At 41.8% G+C, this 20,670-nt stretch overlaps 1 protein-coding gene across 1 annotated transcript in view; it reads right to left on the bottom strand.

The window, feature by feature from the left end:
* The window catches only part of DNAAF8 (dynein axonemal assembly factor 8), a 94,945-nt gene that overhangs the window by 44,848 nt on the left and 29,427 nt on the right, over positions 1-20,670 (bottom strand). The window contains exons 10-14 of the mRNA XM_080383507.1: positions 19,961-20,152; positions 17,153-17,308; positions 11,698-11,892; positions 3,326-3,442; positions 957-1,101 (exon numbers count right to left, since the gene is read on the bottom strand). Of these exons, the coding sequence (XP_080239633.1) occupies positions 957-1,101; positions 3,326-3,442; positions 11,698-11,892; positions 17,153-17,308; positions 19,961-20,152 (805 nt within the window). The remainder of the gene's footprint in view (positions 1-956; positions 1,102-3,325; positions 3,443-11,697; positions 11,893-17,152; positions 17,309-19,960; positions 20,153-20,670) is intronic.

Consider the following 20,670-nt stretch of genomic DNA (forward strand, 5'->3'; position numbering starts at 1 on the left):
TCTTTCACTCTCAGCCTGCCTATGCTTTTCCCAAGAGAAATGGATTGCCTGTATTTGGGATGATCTTAAAGGTATTTTCCAACTAAAATGATTCTATACAAACCTTGCAGGAGAACTTCTTGGCTCAAAAGAAAGTACAAGCCATACTGTATTGCAGAGGCGATCTCTATACTTTGCAGCTAATTTAACGTTGGTTGCTCTAGAGTTTTATTGCATTAGGAACTACTAATATTCCACACATGCTTTAAGACAGGTTTTATTATTTCACAAATGGAGAAAGTATAAACACTTGAGTGGTATGTGCCAGTATTTGAAAACATTGGTGTCTAAGAGTAAAGACACAGTGATTTGAGTTCAGAGACCCGTATCATTTCTGTTTACCTTATCTTGTTGGTCTCCCATCTCAGACCATCTTCTATTGGCAAATGTGACATTTTGGCGATAGCTTATCAGCCAATGCAACTACAAGATGGCTAGACCAGTAGTTTTGCCCATGCTTCTGAAGTCCCATAGGCAATGGGATGGGGGGAAATGGGGAAGGGGGAGGCTGATTTTCTGTAGCTAAAACCTTCAGGAAAATCAGTGGAAACTAATTTAGTACATTTGACTCACAGAAGTGTAATCCTAGAGCTTAGGGCACTGCAATCTGGGAAAGATCACTGCAAAGGACCACCAACTAAAGTGGTTTCAGACACAAAAATGTGCCAAGGATTAAAAATTCAACTCATGGATATTCAACACTGGGAACAGAAGGAAAGAAACAGCCAAAGATTTTTTTTTTTAATCATTTCTTTTAGGAAATATACAGGAACTGATAAATCAACACTCATGCCAATCTGGTACTCTCCCCCACACCCACAGCACCACATCCTTCTTCACCTTATACATTTACAGGTTTTTGCCTTCACATCAGTATCATCACATGAAGAAGTCTCTGAAGGAAAACTAGACCTCACCTGAGCTAGAGAGCAGCACATCCTGCTGAGGATAGAGCAGGCGGAGTCCACAGATATCCAGACCAGAACCAAGTACCAGCTGCAACATATGATGGGTAGCTAGGGGACTTTGGAAGAGAGTTTCGAACAGCAGTACCATGGCAACCTGAACAGCAAGAGCACATTGGAGAAATGAGTCAAATGTTTCCAAGCCCTCAATGACCACACAGCTGTATCTCTTCAACTTTAGTTCCCATGCCTTATCTACATTGTAAGAACTACAAAAAGGCTTCATTTTATTTTATGTTTATATGCAGTTTAGCACAGTAGGCTCTTGGCTTCAGGTTGAATTATAACTATCCACAATAATTGTGATCAAATCTATTTCTGCTGATACAGTCGTGCCTTTTGTCAAATAAACCTACTAGTAAAAAAAATGCAAATTCTCTGGGGCAGAGACTGAAGTGTATCACTCCTGCTGTTTAACTTCATGTACTACAGAAAGATGGTTAAATAATAATAGACCAACTGGTTGTTTCTTTATACCTACCAAAAGTGCCAAAATCAACACTAAAAAAAAATGCCAAAAGGCAGGCATCACTGGTACTGTCCCAGATTTACATTTTGAAATCATCTTTACCAGGCTAATCCAAATAGCATGTCCTGGTATGTAGGAAGACATACACCAACACACACTGAATTTCTATACCCAAAAGGGAAGCAAATTATTATAACTTTCCTATCAGAAGAAACATATTGTTCCAAAAAACAAGTGCTTTATGACAGGAAGTTGTGTGGTGCTGTGGGTAATAAATTGTCTAGCTGTAGATTAGAAAAGCATGATTGTACTGTCCTCAAATTTGTGCATGGTTCACCTGGGTATAAAGCAACAAAACACTATTCCCAGCAGCAAGCTTTATGGCTGCAGTGAACAGCAAAAGAATTCATCACTATTGGACACTTTAAATGAAATGCTACTCCACCATAAACACATTATGAGGCTTATACCATCATGATAAATGAAGATATAAATTTACTTGAATCATAAGAAAGTGGTCTAATTAGGAATAAAAGCTCTATTTCTTTCTATTTGTCTAGCTCAGGCTCTCCTGATATTAACCCAATATTCACAGCATCCGGTAAGGAAGTGTTTTTCTGTAGCTGCTATGAGAATCCCTGGGACTTGGCTGTTGGGCTAAGGACCAACTTTGATAATGTAGCTGTCCAGCGTCAAGAAACCTCAGTAACTGCTTATCTCCCCTTTGCTTAGGAGCCAGGCACTTGGCTTTGGTCTCTGCCTGAGCTTTGAGGAAGGTATGCCTTGGCCCAGTCTCACACGTCACCAATCCTGGCCATTATTCTAACCCACTGACTTTCTGGCTTGGCCTTGTCACTGACCTGCTTTGCTCTTCCTGCTTGGGAATTGTGGGGCTGAACCCTGCCCGTGAGGTCACTGTCCCTGCCTGCCTCGCTGTTAGTCTCAGCTCCCAGCTTGCCTTCCCTTACAGAGCATCCTGCCCATGTTGTCAGAGGTCTGTATGGAGCTGCCGACAGTGTTCCTGAGGCGAGGAGCTACAATGAAGACATGAGGCATTTTCCAACTCCGTCAAGTGCCAGGTGTCTTCAGCTCCTAATTGTGGACTTCAAGCAACTTCCAGGTGCAAGCCTGATACACTCACAGCAACTGGTCAGGCTTGCTGCGTGTTCAGGAAGAACTTTGCATACCTGCATCGCCCTGAATCAATGCTAATGGAAAAGTGAACTCTGTCAGATCAAACATGCCATGCTTTGTGTTGCACAAGAGCTAAGAAAAGTGTTACCATAGTCAACAGGTTATCGTAAATGGATGGAGGTCCAGTACCTTTTGGTGTGCACTCCTAAACAGAGGTAAATATGAGCTAATTTATGTTACCTTAACCTCTTCTTAAGGTAAACTAAGCAGAATTACTTCCTACTGTTGTTCACACAACACATACACAGTTACTGTAGGTCAGGGAGATAGTACCAGAAGCTTCGGAAAATTTTTAATGTTTCTGAGCACAAGTTTTAAAAAAAGTTGTGTTGTATATTGGCTTGCAGTCAAGTGGTTTTAGGTTCTCAAAATTTTGTCTACTGTTACTGATTTGCACCTGGTTAGTAGCAATTTCTTCAACCTGCACATTTCATAGTTTAATCTTCTGTGGCTCAGAGCAATCAGCACATCAATACTGATGACACAAAATACTCAGCTGATATATTTAGGTCTGAGTGAGAAATACCTCAAGAGGTATTTGTACCAAACCTTGAGATTGAAATATTCCAGGTCACTTATCGTCTCTCAACTTCCCACATGATTCCACAAGTCAGAAAGCAGTGGTTTGGGTGTTTGGTTTTTCTTTTTTTCTTTTTACCTCAGTGTCTGTATCTCTGCAAGCCTCAACGTCATTGCTGTTAGGGAAATATTTTTCATCGGTTTCAACCGTCTGCCAGTAAAATCCATTTGGCACCGCAAACACCTTCTTCACTGCCTGAAATGCACAAAGGACATCTCTCACCTGTGTGCTATCTTGATCCCTCAAAATAAAGGGCTAGGAAAAAAATTGTACTTTATGGCTAGAGCAAACATAAGGATGCACATTAATGGATTAAACTCATTAGTCCAATGTTCTCAGTCTATCATTTGCTTTCTTACAACCACACCACTAGCTCCAATTAAGTGATACCCCAAGATATCTGCAACTGCTTCCTGAGAGACTGAACATTCCCAGGGTCCAACCCAGTGACCCTCCAACATGCAGAATACCCACCAACATGAACAGGAGTTGCATGCAAAACGCGCCACAGGACCAGGCTGAGCAGCTCGAGACCTTGATTCTCCACGATGTGCTGAGCATCCAGCAGAAAAGTGCTTTGTTAAAGGAATGTTCTAATTAACTAATCAAATGGAAGGGGAGGGAAGGAACTGCATGAACTCCCACATGCCTGTAACCAAAACAGGACATTTCTCCTGTGCTCATGTCACCACAAGTGACGCATATCTGTAAGTCTTATTGTTCCACATACTCACAGACAGGCAAAGACTCTGGCATCTAGGTCACAGCTTTACAGAAGTGTAGTGTTTCCCAGTCTCAGCACCTTATTTTGTTTCTCATACATTTTCTGGGCAGCCAAGCAAGCAACTTGTACAAGTGCAAGTTTAAGAATGTGTCACTCATGAGAATTTTCTGTGACTGCATGCTCAGTAAGCAAGACCATAGCCCGGGAACAAATGCAGCTTTTGAAAGTCACGTTTGTCAAGTTCAAGTTTGGGAAGAAGTGATGTTCATAGCTATGCCAATATTGAACATTCCAGAAATATGGATATATTTAGGCAGAGTTCAGAGGGCAGGATTCATTCCAAGATTGAGAAAAAAAAAAACCCGGTCACTTTTAAGACATAGGCTCACATGGTGTATCTCAGAGTAGCTTCACTATTTTTAAAGACTACTTCGATTTACAGTAGTTGTTAATCCGTCCTCATCTCATGCGGACACCCTTTTCAAAAACGAAAAAAATTAATTAAATTTCATCAGGGGTTTTATTATGGATAAAAAATGGACTAACACTGCATGAAGAAGCATCAATTCTGGATTACGAGGTACATATAATGCTGTTTAATCATGTAATCACCTGAGAATTTTTTTTTTGTACTGCTTGGCAAATGACAGGCACTTCATATCATTCTACAAACACTGAAAAACAAAACTAGAAAATGAAATTAATTTGAATAATATTAAAACCCCTTTGACATCTGCCTTTCTGCTTCAGTAACCTTGTGTGTTTTCTCTTTCCTCTACTTCCTGTGCTTCATGAGATACTTGCCTAAAACCAGAACTGGAGATTTCGCTTTTCAACTGGTTTCAGTCAACACAACTACTCAAAACTGAAACCTTTGACATATCTCAATGGATTTGTCCATTTTGCCCTGAAGTTCATAAATCACCAGCCTCCACTTGTAATATTACACTTGGTTGTTGTGAAAAGCAGCAAAGGAAAAGCAAGAAATCATTGATTTAAGGAAACAGAAGATAATCTCTGTTTCCAATATTTGATGCCAGCTCCTGCATGCAACACAGGCACAATGCAGTGAGCACAGCCAAGCCCAATAAAATGGGAATGCAGCAAGACCCCAGTCTTCTATTTATTCCAGTTCTTCCTTGAACAAACTTCAGGGTCTATGAACTTTCAAGAAGAAGGAAAAGAGACAGGACAAATGTGGTCAAACCAACTCCAGCCTACATTTCCGTAGAAACCTTCATTATAATCATCCAGCCTCAGTTCGGACACAGGGGCTGTGCGCTGGGAAATCCAGGGTAAAAAGCTGACCTTTAGGAAGTACCATAGTGTAAATTGTGGACCAGCTGTGATCCCAGGCACACTGCCTGCCAGAGCAGGGATCTGTCCACACCTGGGAATCAAGGCCTGTGGAAAATAGTTACTGTGATCTGTCAGATTCTGTTTTCTAGCAGCCAATCTGAATGTGATTTCACAAAGCAAGAGAAAATGAAGCTTGAGAAGTCTCAGTTCTCCTAGAAAATCCTTTTCCTCATAAGTAAGAAAATAGACATCAACGGTTGCAATACAACACACCCTGCTTTGTTCAGTCTAGCTAAAGTGTGCCAGTGGAGAACTGCAATGCACAGGGAAAATAGGAAGAAAGCAACCCTCTCCATGGATGTAGAAGAGAACTGAATAGTCAGTTGTTACAATACTGAGATGACTTCTAACTGACATATAATGCCGAGTGACCCTCCTCAGGCAGTTGCAGAACCCCACTCTTACTGACATAATTTTGGTGATTTTGACACTATGTATCTTTATGATACCTTAGTGCTACTTTTAATGTCCCACAATGAGAGAGAGGGTAGGTGTGAGAACTGTGCTGGCTTCACTTCAGGGCTGGTTCCTCTCCTACGCCTCCAACATTACAGTAGCCGTAAAGCTTCTGTGCAAACACAGCAGTTCACAAAGCCTCTCCCAGGCTAGCTGATACATCATCTCTGAATGCTGACCCATCTCTTGGCAGAGAGGAGACTCCCTCCCCGTGCACTGTGCAGAATGGTGAAGAGGCAGTACAGCCTTTCATACTTACCTGAAAACACCTCTTCCGCAAGCTCTGCGGACTCAGAGCACTGTAATAATCGCACGTCTCATGGTAAAGGCATTATACCAGGGAGGAAAGGTACCCTACAGTCAGCCAATGGCAGCTACAGCAGCCCCAGCGACACTGTGACAGGCTTCAAAACTCAGAATTGTTTAACCATAACCATTTCCACGACTGTCTCCCCCACACCCTGCTGTAAGCAGGGTTTCTTACAGCACCGATAGCCTCTCTATCCATATTGCCATGACCAGAAAGAGCAGGAAAGGAGGGCAGGTCCATAACCTCCCATTTATAGTTATTCTTGGGTTTTGTCAGTTATCCTTTTTCTTACTTGTTTTAGCAGACAAATTCTGATTTCTGCTACCTTAAAACACTGGAAAGACCAATTTGTACCATAGCTAGGATTGAACATGCACCATTTTTTCAAAAAGTGTGAAAAAACCCCAGAGCTACTGCTTTGCTTCAGACAATATTACCAAGATGAAGCCAGACAATTATGGGAAGGAAATACACAGCAGAACAAAAATGTGTTGTAAAATACCAAGCAGAAACAAGAATAAGCACATTTTAGAGGAGACTGGAGCTGCGTGCAGCAAAATCATGAATATTTAACTGTTATACAAAAATATGACCAAATCCAGTATCTCTTATTCTTGCTTACAGTGTATTCTCTTCTCATTTCCAACAACAAAGAAATAGCTTTTGCTGTCAGATGATCTAAGAGAGTCTTTTAAGTTGCAACGAGTCTTCTAAGACTGCTTCCCAGGCACAGCAGGAAAACAGAAACTACAGGAAGAATTTCTATGTACTCCACAATCTCCTCACATGTGAGGCACCTTCCAATCTAAAGATCTGCTCAGTCATTATCACTATGAGACAACACCCAAATCCCTTAAAGATGCTGCACCCTCCACTACCTCCAGAGACAGATTATAAATTCTGTATCTGTATAACCTCTCCCTTTCAACTCTGTTGACCACATCAGCAGCAGCAGAGGAAGCATTATTCTCACTCCAGCAAAGGTCTCAACCCTAACACACAGGCAGGGGCCACGTCTGACATGATTCACCGAGAGCCATGCCCCTGCACTGGGCAGCATTATTCTCAAACTCTCCCTGCTGTCATGACTCTCAATGCATTAGCGTAGTTTTCCTTGCAGAATCCAGATTAACACAAATTTGAACTTCCTGCACATCTTCCCTTCCCATTGTGCATGCTCACTTCAGATGGCTACAGAATTTAGTATAGGAAATATGGAAGCACAGTAGGAAGATCCCAGGCAGCAAGAAGGCTGGGGATAGAGAGGGCTCATTAAGAGCTTTCCCACTGAAGATGTGCAATTCTGGTGACTGTATTTCAGACAGTTTGAAGATGCATCTCACTTTCCCTTTCCCCTCTTCTGGACAGGGAAAGGGTTATTTTAAAACACAGAAAAGAAAGGATAAGACAGTGACTTCCACCCTTTCTGCCCATCATGCACAATAATAATGTCTACACACATTTGCTTGATAGTTCTTCTAAGGTGATCTTTTCTGGAATGGTCACAATTTAAATGCAACCTATCAAATTTTAGGAAGAATGAAAAACTATAATAGTTCATTCCTCCCCAAACTATGCCTTCATCTTTGCACCAACTCTGGTAGACATCATTGTAGTCCTTTCTCCTTTTAAAGGTCAGTGTTTTTTAGTTACAAATACCACTGACAGCCTGGCCTCACCAAGATCAATGACAAACTCCAGTGGGACTCAGCTAGGGCCAGGATGTCACCTTATCCCTTCTGACTCATGAAGATAGAGCCATGCACCTATCCTGTGCTTGCAGATATGGATTAATTTCTATAAATACATATAGATGAGGCCCCAGGACAAATGTCTCAACCACAGATAAGTCACATCCATGTGGAATCATCAGTCAGATGACACGCTCTTGCCAAACTGCTGATACAACTTTATAGGGCTGCACAGCAAAGTCAAGGTGCCAGACACGTGAGACCTGTCTTTTAGCCCCAACTCAGAGAAATACAAGCCACGAGCAAGATTTGGAAAGCAAAGGACTGGATGAATCTGTCCTTTTGAACCTCCTGTTTTACAGCTTTAGCCTGGATTTCAAACCATCAAGCTGCTGGACGTAGAGGCTGGCACCTGCCATGCTGCAAGTCTCATCCTGCTGGGTCTGGTTTGGGAAAGCAGATGTGGAGGTGCTGTTCTGGGTGTTTTATCCCTCCCTAATGCCCATTTCAGCCACACAACAATGAAGTCTTTCAAGCTTTGGCATCAGGCTCTGCAAAAAGCTTTGGAGGAGGAAAGCACAGCCCTAAGCCATACACTCAATCTGAGAGCTTACAGCAACATGTGGAGCAGGTCTAACAGCTGGCCAAATTGTGTTGCACTCCAGGTAGCTCAGCACTCTCCACCCACAAAACATTACATGGGCTAGCTTAGGTACAGCTTAAAGTGCTAGTTTGCTTCTTCTCATGCAGCACGAAAGCAGAAAGAATACATGGGGCAATAACCCATGATGCTTGCCAGTGAAATGACATCACTGCATTCAAACTCTAAAGCTCAAAGTCTTCTTGTTGAGCCCATACTAAAACACAGATTCATAGATCTGAAAGATTCTCTGGAAATGCCTCTTGCTCCCTCTTCAGAGACTACACAGAGTTAGGGGAATCACAGCTCTAAATTAGGTGCCTTAAGTGCACAAAGCAACAAGTGATGCATCTGGGTCTGCTTTTCCACAGCACGAAACAGTGATTTCTAATTTCATCAGCAATGCATAGCTCTTCTGCTACAGGATTATTTCAGCCTTTGAAAAAAGGCTAGCAACTTCCAAAAGTTGTGTGTATGTGTGTACATGTAAGAGCTCCTCTAGTAGCACAGCTGCCGTCAACTCTCTAGCAGGGAAATCCCAAAAGTCTGAAACACCACATGAAAGAACTGCTGTACTTTCTGTGAGTCCACTCCCATACCTCAAACTTCCTGTTAGTTCAGTCTGTGCTGTTTGAAGTTTTTGGCAGCATTGAGTTACGACATTGTGACAAATATAGCTCCCTGGACCCAGTTCTACAATTCTTATCTATGCTTAGCCAAAACTGTGTTAAAAAAGAATTTTAAATGCAGCTTTGCTTAAGTGAAAAGTGAGGAGGGAACTTTGCAGACTTGCCCTTAATGAGTACTATCATGTCAAAAAAGAAAATACAACCCTTGTGCTGGAAGTTAGCAGGGAAACTACCTAAAAAAGCAGCAAGTAGTGAACTGATAACCAAGAGGTGCAACAAAATAAATTTTCTGGAACTAAAAGAAAAAAATAATCTCATTTGCCTTGACTTAGAAGTGGAGGTTCCTCTTCTTCCTTGAAACCTCACTGCCACAACCGCCCATCCAATACTACTATGCCCTGACACCTCTGTCACGGCAGGCAGCTGTATAGGTTGGAGTTCAAGGAGATGCTCTGAAGGTGACCAGAAAGATAGTGCGTGTTAGGGGCTGCACCCTTTGGGCAGATGGCCCAGTGCCTGAGAGAGCCAGCAAAATCCAGTCTGCCTTACTGAAGCAAACAGGCAGAGGAAAAGCACCACCAGCACTGGCTACATGAACTGCCTGCATCCCTAAGATTAATGTTTGCATCTCAAGGCTTAACAGGACAAAGTACTTTTATTTTATGCTAAAATAAAGAAATCTTTTTGCTGACAAGGGACATTGCAGTTAATAACTTCCATGGGGATTATGTCACTCCTAACATAACCTGGGGTTTTAATGACTACATTGTGAGTTTACTCTTTGTATCAGAAACGAATTACTGCAGGTTAATAGACTGTATGCATAGCATTAATAAGAAAGCCTCAAAGAAAAATAGCAAGAGAAAAGCAATCTGTTTGGGGTCTGGGACAGACTGAACAAACGCTAGACCGATTGACTGAAAACAAGACATTGGCTCGTGCACTAACAATGTGCTTAGAGGTTATTACAATTATGGCTAACAATTGCTTGTAAAACCATACACAGAGCTAGTCAGTACACAAGCAGGCAGCAATTTTACCTGACTTGTTCTCTCTCTCCACTCCTACCCATTTGTTTCATCAACCTGACATGATTTTTGTCTCAGACTGTAAGCTACCTGGAGCAAAAAAAAGTATCAGTATTCACCGCATGCTGTTCCAACATGTAGCAGCAGGCTCTTTGGTCTACTTAGTTTTGTATACACCATCTCAAAATAAACATAAATATATGAAAAGCAAGCATGGATCACTGGCCTTGTACAAAATTTTCAAGCCAACAAAGTTAAAAGAATATGATATTGAATTTTCTATGCAGCATTTCTTCATTGTATTTTAATGACACTTGGGAACATTCTCAGTTGGTACCACTTTGTAAAGCTCCAGGGCACACAACAGGGTTAGCTGCTGCCCGCTGAGAGTCTGGCTCATTGAGCCCTGCTTTGAGGAATCAGCCTTTCTGTTTAACCACAAGATACATCTATCAAAAAAGCCACGATGCATAGTGGTCTCGGTGTAATTCAGGCCTGGGAACCTGGGTGGCACAGAGCATTTGAATTTAGGAAGAGCTTGTGGCCTTTAAATCGACTTCAGTTTTTTTCTACGGCATCAAGGCAAAGATCCACGCCTAGAAAATGCCTGCTGTCTTGCTGTTCAATTTCTAATGATTTATAATTCCTCTAATAAGAGATTTGCATAAAAGCCCTGATTGTTTTAAATGATGTCTTATTTTATGCCTTAAAAGCATACAGCAGATTTATCTTCTACAAGTGCGTCAGACTGCTTTATAGCACTTGCTTCTACTTGAAAGCTACAGTGACTGCAAATCAACAACATTAAGGCTCCTTTTCCTCCACAGAAGTTGGATAAACCTTTAGGCAAATTGCTAAGCGCACTGCTAAGCCCTTCAGCTTTCATGGCATTGATTCTCACAGAGTAATAGTAATCCTCAAATCTGGTTGAAATTGCAGAAAATTCTCATGCTACATTATTTTCAGAACTAAACTTCATTGTCAAGCAGAATTGCAGTCTTTACCATTCCCTGGAATTCTGTCTCCAAGGTTTTTGTTGATTTACAAATATTGGGAAAAGACCATGATTGTCCAAAGGCTGGTGATGTCATTGGAAAGAAGTAGAATGTTCCCTCAAAAGGTATGTAGATCAGGTCATATTATGGGCTTCTTTGAAAACCTGGTCTAAATATTTACACTAAGGTAGGATAGGCTGTTCAAGGCCTAAAAACAATGCCGGATGCCCTCAAGGAATAAACTCCCCCAATAAGTATAATGAATTCTTGCAACATTTCATTCACTTGAACGTGTGTTATGGAACACTTGCCAATCTGACAGAAGTGAAAAAGTTAATTATCATTCTACTTATAGACAGCATGAGGTGAATCTTCTTGCAGACATCTCTAGGTAGGCAAATGATTTTAAGCACTTGATTTTAAGAGATGCTATGTTCTTGCAATCTCACACATTTCAGTGGAAATTTATTCATGGCTTAGAAGCATTTGTTTTCCAACTCTGTTTGAACCTTGAGCTAAAGCAAATGAGAACACCTGTTAACATTGGAAGAACAACAACTTTTACTAGATCTAATGAGAAAAAAAAATACCAGAAGTCCAAGCACTTCTGTACAGTACCTGAGGATCAGGATTAACAGCAGTGATGTAACTGAGCAGGACAGAGGGAATTTCAGGAAGAAGTGGATACAGCTGGTTTTGGAAATGATTGGCCAGTTCTGCCCTCCACCAGGTAACATCTGGAAGCCACGTACAGGCTAGAAATGCAGAAACCTTCTGGTAGAAAATGGATGATCCTTGTAGATCTTCTTTAGCCTGCAAACAGTCAATGGTTAAAAAGCACTGATGATGGCCTCAGGAACTTTTTTGTTCTGTACCACACACCTTTAGCAGCTTTCTCTCTGTCTGCAACCATCCCAGCCTCATGCTTTGTGCATCTGCCATACAGCTGCACTTCAGGTTCTCCAAACCAAATCCCTAATGTAACACAGTCAGCCTCCCAAACCATCACACCCTGCACCCCCACAACCTTCCCTCACTCACAGAAACCACAGTCCTCCCGCCATCCCAATATGATCCCACAAATTTCCTATTCCCATGCCCAAAGACAGAACTGAAGGTCCTAACACCACTGGGGGTCCTGACCCAGCAGATGAGACTCAAGAGCAGACACTGTCTGCAACAGTCAGTTAGGCCCATCAGCTGCGTGGAAGGGCTAACCCCTTGGACCTAGGGACATACCTCCACACAGACTCGACTCAAACTGCCCTTAGTGAACGCAGCATTGCCCTTTCAGCAGAGCTCTCGACAAGCTCAGACTGCTCATCTATAAAACTCTACCAGAGGTGATGTCTGGCAAGTTAATAGCAGTCTTCAGTTGGTTGCAATACACTGGTATAAAACAGCTGGCTGTCCTGGTCTTGGCTGAGAGAGACATAATTTTCTTCTTAGTAGCTGGTGCAGTGCCGTGTTTTGGATTTGGTGAGAACAATGCTGTAGCACACTGGTGTTTTCAGTTGTTACTAAGTCATGTTTATACTAAGTCAAAGACTTTTCAGCTTCTTAGGCCTTGCCAGCAAGAAGGCTGGAGAGGCACAACAAATTGGGAGGGGACACAGCCAGGACAGCTGACCCAAACAAGCCAAAGCAATATTCCATACCACAGGACATCACGCTGATATAAACTGGGGGATGTTCGGAGTGATAGCGTTTGTGTTCCCAAGTAATTCTTACACGTGATGGAGCCCTGCTTTCCTGGAGATGGCTGAGCACCTGCCTGCTGATGGGAAGTAGTGAACAAATTCCTTGTTCGGCTTTGCTTGTGTGTGCAACTTTTGTTTTACCTATTAAACTGTCTTCATCTCAACCCACAAGTTTTCACACTTCATTCTTCTGATTCTCTGCCCGATCCCACCAAGGGGGGAGCGAGCTAGCAGCTGGGTGGTGCTTAGTTGCCGGCTGGAGTTAAACCAAGACACTGGCTTATGACATCTGTCAGGCCAGAAACATTACTCCAAAGCAGATTACATACCACACAAAGAGGGAGACAATGCCATAAACAGGACCATGAAACAGCTCAATACAATGGAACGTTAATTTTTAAAGGCTTTCATAGGGGGATATAAATGAGAATTCTTACTTCAAGATTTTTTAAGATGGAGACTAATATTAATATTGATACATTAATACTGAATACTGTGCTGCTAGATTACAGTTGTCCATCATTTAAGCTCCCCTCTAAGCCCCTCTGTTCTTCCTAGTTGGTTCTTAACCACCAGGACTTTCAGAGAACAAAATTGGTGACCTCAGTGAGGCCCAATTAGAAATTAACAGAATCAACAATTATGCAAAGCATCTTCTTTACACCAGCTATTACTGCATGCAGAAAGCAGAGCTAAAGCAGGAAATGTCTGAAAAAAAGCCCCAAATCTAATGACATAGATTGCAAGCTCTTCTGAGCCACCACAGAACTGTTAAGCAATCGAAGCGTACCGACAAGAGCCACGTTGCTCTGCACAGTGGTAGTGTGCCTAACTGGGAATGCTTAGTAGCTTCTTAGAAAGCATATGCTGTACAAATCTAATTCCCTTCCGACATGCTTATAACTGCAGCTCGTCTATCAGCATGCAAGAATTACAAGAGGTGAGTGTATAAGCATTTGTTCTGACAAGTCAAGAAACCAAAACCATGCAGGGATGTTCAAATTTGCCTCACTTCTATCAGTTGGAGGACAGAAGTAAAAAAACCACTAAACCCCAAAGAAACTGACAAAAATGGGAGGAAACATAGCAGAACCACCTGATATAGGAATAGATGCCATCCTAGTTGAGTAAGCCAAAATGTTTATTGGTCTGCTAAGAACAGGAGCTTTTGCCTTGAAAAACCACCCTTGTATTTGTGCTCATAACCATTAAAACTTGGGATGGAGAAATAAAATGTGACAAAAATTAAAAGACACAGATGACAGTGAAGCAGCCAATAAATAAAAAGTTGATGGCTTAGGGGTCTAGAATATAGCTCAGCTCCAGTTAATAATAAATGGGGTAAAAAAGCCCCACAAACTAAAACAAAAAAACCCCAGCAACAACCCACAGTAACATGAAACTAGCAGGTTGCCTTGATCCAGATCTTGGTGATGAACTGTACCCCATCATTAGAGCTGTGACCCTACAGCAGGCAACAAGGCACAGGATCAAATAACATCAAAGCCAATGAGACTGATAAAAACACACTCAGCGTGTTCAATCACACCAGGGCTGGCAATTAACAGGGGAGCAAGCTGGCCTTGCTCATACAGATAGACCCTTAGGCTCTTAGACTAGTAATCCCATGTCTGCTGTAAGAATACTCATCTTACCATCTGGAGAAAATCCATGGACAATTGTCATTTTGCTGCTGTTATGAGATACAAGTACAGATACACAGTGAAAGACCGGCATTTCCCTCTTAGCATCAAGCAGGTGCAAATCTGTACCTATTGTGTGGTGCAACCTTCTACATACGCATCTTTGGCACTGAAAATGGACTCTGGACTCTACACGTTAAGAACACTAAAATATCCATTTGTCATAATGCTTCTGGTTAACACTTATACTGTTTTGTATGTCTTTTTTATATAATTCAAAAAAAATAACTAAGATATCCCTACATTTTTATAGCAAATATATGCAACAAAAATGCCAGGAAACCCAGTCATATTTTGCAGGTAGGCCCTGAGAAGTGGTTCTCTTTGTGCCCATGGGAGAGAACTGGAACAAGAACCATTAAGCACCACAGCAGAATTTTGTTATCTGATTCAACCACTAAAAACCCTATACATTAACACTACAGCGAGAAACTGAAGTGTGAAGAGTAAATTCTACCACATTTCTCTCCAGCTGCAGTTAAAGCTGCTCAAGGGAAAGAATGTGGAGGTATGACTAGTTGCTGTTGTTTTTCTTGTCTCTGCTGTGATTGGCATTTCTGAAAAACTTTTGTTGTTCCTATCAGCTTAGATCTCCATTGGAGACAGCAGCAGCTTTCAAACGCCTCAGGAAAGCAAAATTGACAAAAGTCATTGTTACCACAAAGACATAAGGTAGAGCCTCTAATGAGAGGAAACCTCAGTTATACAGTCTTGCTTTGAGGAACACTGTCCAAATGCCTTGTATGTTTCACTGAACATGCTAGCTGAACTCAACAGCAGCATCAGTAACTGTAAACAAGGCATAAGAAGAGCATATACAATTTATACATGGACTGGAAACTCTGTATGGCTTGTTCCATCAACTTCTGATGCAACCCTTTCCAGCTCCAATCAAATGTTCAGAGCAGCCTCTGCCCATGGCATCAAAAGTTCATACAGTTCCATAACACTGGGTACATACTTGAGGCATACTCAGTGCTCAGTAATTTCAATGCTCTGGCCAATCCCTCAGCTGAAATCAGCAGAGAGCAACAAGGCAAGTGGACAGAAGGCAGGTCAGGCTCTTCTGCCGCTTTCTTTGCTCCATAGAGCAAATATCTTGAATTCAGTCACCTTAGACAGAAATCAACATAAAGCCCTTGTCCAGTCTAGCAGGCTGCTTAGTCTCATTAGCCCTGCTCCTTCTGCCGACAAGTGCTCAAACACTAATGGAAAGGTTGCTTATTGGTTTGAGTTTGGGGGTTTTTGGGTAGTGTTTTAATCATTACAAATGTTGCCAGCATCAATCATTTACTTGCAGAAGCACTGCAGCCACAGCTGTCATACTCCAGGCTTTATGATACATCATGGGAAATTTAATCTTTCCTGCTCACAGGCAAGCAGCTGCAAGTGAAGAATGTTTGCTGCAGCTGAGTAGAGGAAGCTTAAGAGTGTTTTTAAAATGTGTTTACAACTCCTCTTCCATTTAAACTTCACATGGTGTGTCCAGCAGGTGTGACTCAGATACCTGGGGGACCCCCTAAGGACCAACCTGCTGTTGGGTCCTGTGGGGTCGGTTCAACAAAAAGGAAGCGTCAAGAATAAGCACATTTATTGTCACATTCCTATTAACATTACTGGGGTGAAGAGGCAAAAACAAGAGTAGAAAATCCACTATGAACTTGCTAAAGCCACAAGTGTTGCTTTGAGCCACCTGAGGGAAACTCCCCAGCATCAACAGAGCGCAGAACCAGAATCTCAAAGGTAACAGGACAGTTATTCAGGCAAGCGTCCCACAGAAAATTTGGGGTACACAAGGGTCACTGCTCCCCAGAAATACCTGGGTACACTTTCCAGCAAGAGTCAGCTGTACTGCATAGGTAGGATAGGTATTTATAGAAGGCAAGGGTAGCAATAATACCTAAAAACTGTCTCCAAAAATGAAAACAGACCAAGATGTTCAGGGTACCAATGTGTATCATATTAGCTCTGTGAAAAGACAGAGGCAACAAACTAGAGCCCAGAGTTGTCATTTCATAGCTCTGCTGTTTTCAGGACACAAGTTCATATCATGCCCTACATTACACTGTGCCACCTACATACGCTAGATTTTCTGCTTGTGTGCTAGACCTTTTAGGTTGGCATTTTACTGCACAACAAAGACTCTGTAGTCTACCAGAGTTGAGGGAATGGAGTCTCAGGTCCTGCCTCCGGGCCCCAACTCCTGGGAGACAAATTGCAAGACAATACTCCCTCTCGTGGGCCACACTCTTCACATGATTAAAATACAAGAGGCAACAACCACAAAGAGATGCCAAAGATGTGTCTCCTCTGAATCCAGTTAAATTTCTGCACTGTGGGTTTACAGCCATCAAAAATATAATAACAGCTAATGAGCAGTAGAGATAAAACACTACACCATAGACAGCTGGTTTCTCATCTGCACATAAATCTAAATTCAGCACAACCGAGGACAGCTTGAGTTGGCAATTAACTGTAAGCAGCCTTTCGGTTCCCACAGTACTGGGCTGTTCCCCCATTCTAATTTAGAGCAGCACTTCTGCTGCTTTATCCTGGCTTGCTGAAATCTGAGCTTGAATTCACATATCCAAGCCTGGTCCTTAGTAAAAACTAGTGGTAACTGCCTACGGCTGTTGTGCATGACTAGCAGGTGTAAATGCTGCTACTCACATTTATCTTCTGGATCTTGGTGCTGTCCTGGGCTGAAGACTCATCTGCTGGCATTAGACAGGCATATAGGGCCAAACCATCCTCTCGCCAGGCCTGCTGCAGCCCTACCACCTGAAACGGAGCTTTGGGTCCATCTTTCATTTTCACAGGAGACACCTGTAAATTCATTTGAACATAATTTCATTCTTAGATGGCTGTATTTAGAGACTGAGGATAAGCCCTTATTTTGCTCTGTTGCTTTTGAGTAGAGCTCCATAATGTACAATAATCCAGGGAGCACTCCCGCTTGATTAGTGGATTAGCTGTAGTTTAGCCAGTAGAAAAATCAATAAAGACCAAATTAAATAGGAATAACAAGTAGGTTTTGATAAGCCATGGGATTTATTTTCTCAATGAGGACTTGCAAGCTCTGACTTCTACCAGCTTCACAATGTGAAAGCAAGAACATGCATCTGTTCCCTAGTCTAGCAAGAAATAAGAACAGAGTCCCTGTCAATGCTGTACTGTATGTTCTTGTCACAGTGGCACCATGTGCTGCCTTTATTAATGATAATGAGATCAATCCAACCTCAGTTCAAAAACCAATGCTAAGTGATGATGCCATTCTGAGGACCTAGTGCAGGCTTCCTTCATAAGCCTTTGTTTTCCCTATTAGCGATTGCTAATAGCCAAGCCCCCCTCAATCACTATCCAGTGAATACACCTTTTAGTTAGCCTGAGGTAATTTCTTTATGATGGATTTTTTTTGTGTGCATACATGTGGGAGGCAATCATTCTGTTTTCCAATATATATAACTGATTCAAACCAAGAAGGGTAAAAAGCAACTTCTGCCAACCCCAAGATGAACACTGGGTAAAAAGCAACTTCTGCCAAGCCCAAGATGAACACTGGACACCTTTTAGGACAGACCACTCATTGGGTCATAAGGCTGCTCAAAGTCAGGCTGAAACATCATGCACTTTAGCATACAGGATACATGAGAAACTTTATTACAGGCTAGAAAGACAGGAAGGAAAGATACCCAAAACAGACTAGGAAGACAATGTAGTGCTGCAGAGCATCCTGAAACCTGAGCAGCAGGTGAATGAGGGCAGAAGGCTATGGGAAAGTCAGGCACAGGCAACCAGCAAAGCCATGAGAAAGGAATAGCAGCCACCTGAGGCAGAGGTACCTGAATCAGATCACACGCTATGTGAATAGACAGGCAAGTTTGAAATACAGGACTATCATTCCTTCCCAGGGTTCTGGTGAGTATAGAAACCACTAAGTCCCATTCTCATGGTTTATACCATCACCGTGATCTCTAGATGGATTAACAGCTCTGCTATTTACTGCATGTATAAACCAAAACTGTTTACAGTGAGATAAATGCCTTTAGAAATATGTTCTCAACACAGGGCACGAGTGGGTTTTCAAACTGTTGCATAGGTCAGCTACACCACTCAAAATAGCACTACCAAGTCCTTGACTGCTTTGAACACTGGTTTCACATGGGAAATTCTGTAGCAGCTCTGCCACTGGGGAATGCTCACATCTGGAGGATCATGCTTCAACTGGTAGAAATCAACATGTCTCCAATGAAATCAATAAATATATGCTGATTTACACAAGCCAGCAACCCAATGAATCAGTAGAATTACATAGATCATGACCAGATGAGAATGTGATCTAAAAATGCCTAATCCTTTACACTTCTTTTAATTAAAAAAAAAAAAAAAAAAAAAAAAAAAGCAGCAGACTTTTTCATTACTATCTAACAGCTGTTTGAGAACCTGTGTGAAAAACTGGTGGATTTTAGCCCAGTTTCTCTTGGGCACATAGTCCCTCACAACATCACAACATTTGACCCTACAGTCTCAGTAGAGTGACACTGAGCCCTGGAAGCTGAGGTACCCTTTCAAGCTTGGAGCAAGCTGTGGCAAGTCTGAGCTCAGGTTTTTTTAAAAGTGATAACACAAGGGAAGAAAGTTCACACTGCAGCTGGTCATGAACTAACTAGTTTCTGAATGGAAGATTCAGACTCTGGGACTGTTCAAGTGGCAATTCTCATTAGCGCTGAACTAACATTAAAGAATGTCAGCAATGTTTTAATGGAAGTGTGAACATCATTAACAATTAATACTGTTTAAGTGGAGTTTAAGTAATTTAAAAGCCTTGTGCAGGCTGTCCACTCAGGGTGAAATCTACCTTGAGTGCATAGATCGGTATTGGTATGCCAATGTCTTTAATCAGGGAAAAGAATGAGGCCAACATGCAGGGTTGGGAGGAAAAATACACATAGCCTGTTTTCCCTAGAGGAAAAGGCTAATATGGGATGAATGAGAAGAGTGAGGAAAAGGTGGTTTCTTTAGAGGAGAAAAATATGTGAGCCAGAGGACAATTAAGATGAAACAGACACCACTTGTTTACCGCCCTCTTGACTATCAGAAAGGATCTGTTCTTAATTAGAACAAGTGGTAAGAAATAGGCACCTGTGTCCATTCACTTTTTTGCCAAGACCAAAGAATAAACTTCGACAGCCCTCTGTTTCCAGTAGTCACTTTTGACTACGGAGAGTCTGGCTCTATATTTTTTACTTTCTGTGCCCTGTACTTAAACTACAGGCACAATCCAGCTTCCATCGATTTCAGCAAGATTTTTATTTAATGACTTTAAGGTGAATTAGAACACAATTTCCCCTTTGTTCAGCCACTGTTTCGAAGCTGTTGGAAGAAGATTTCAAGAATGATTGTATATTCACTGGAGGGCAAAACACAGCCTTAATCATGCAGAACCTTCTTTTGTGCACCATTACTGCACATACTCACCAAAGAGAGAAGCCATGTCACAAGGGCCTGGTAGATGTTGGCTGCTCTTGGCACTGTGTTCAATACCTGCCCACCACAGTGATCTGTAACTACTTGGCCACAACTTGACAGCCAAACGGTCATGAGCAGCACCTCATTTTTCATACTGTGTGGTCTAGGCAATGTGTCAATATCTGGCAAGTAAGAGGCTTCCTGTCAAAAAAAAAAAAAGTATGAAAATGGAAGTCATTTGGATTACTGGAACTGTATTCATCATCATGAATGAATTACATTTATTGCTATCACAGGAGGGGCAATTAATACCTAGCGAACATTTATCAAAGAGGAAGCATGAGACATAAAAGCTAGGTCATTATATCAGTGACAACTTCTTGAGCATTTCAGTTTTTCTTGAAAAGCTGTCAATGTGGGTCTTCATTTAGTCAAACACTGCTTGGTGAATGGAAGATTACGTGGTCGCAGCTGGACACAAAGCGATCAAATTTATTCTGTATTTTTTAAGATCCAGTGTTTTGGCCAACTCTTAAATTTTTAATCAGCGAAATGCCTTCAAAACAAGTCTGATAGAAGTGTCAAAACTTTCATTATTTTCTGCTTCATCTTATGTATCTCATAGATGATGTTACATTTAAGGCAACTCATCTCTCTTCTCTTCTTCAGTATTGATACTTGGTTATTTAGGATGCAAACTCCCTCTCCTTTAAGAGACC

This window comes from Falco punctatus, assembly GCF_963210335.1.
Source record: "Falco punctatus genome assembly, chromosome: 4".
Lineage (NCBI taxonomy): Eukaryota > Metazoa > Chordata > Aves > Falconiformes > Falconidae > Falco > Falco punctatus.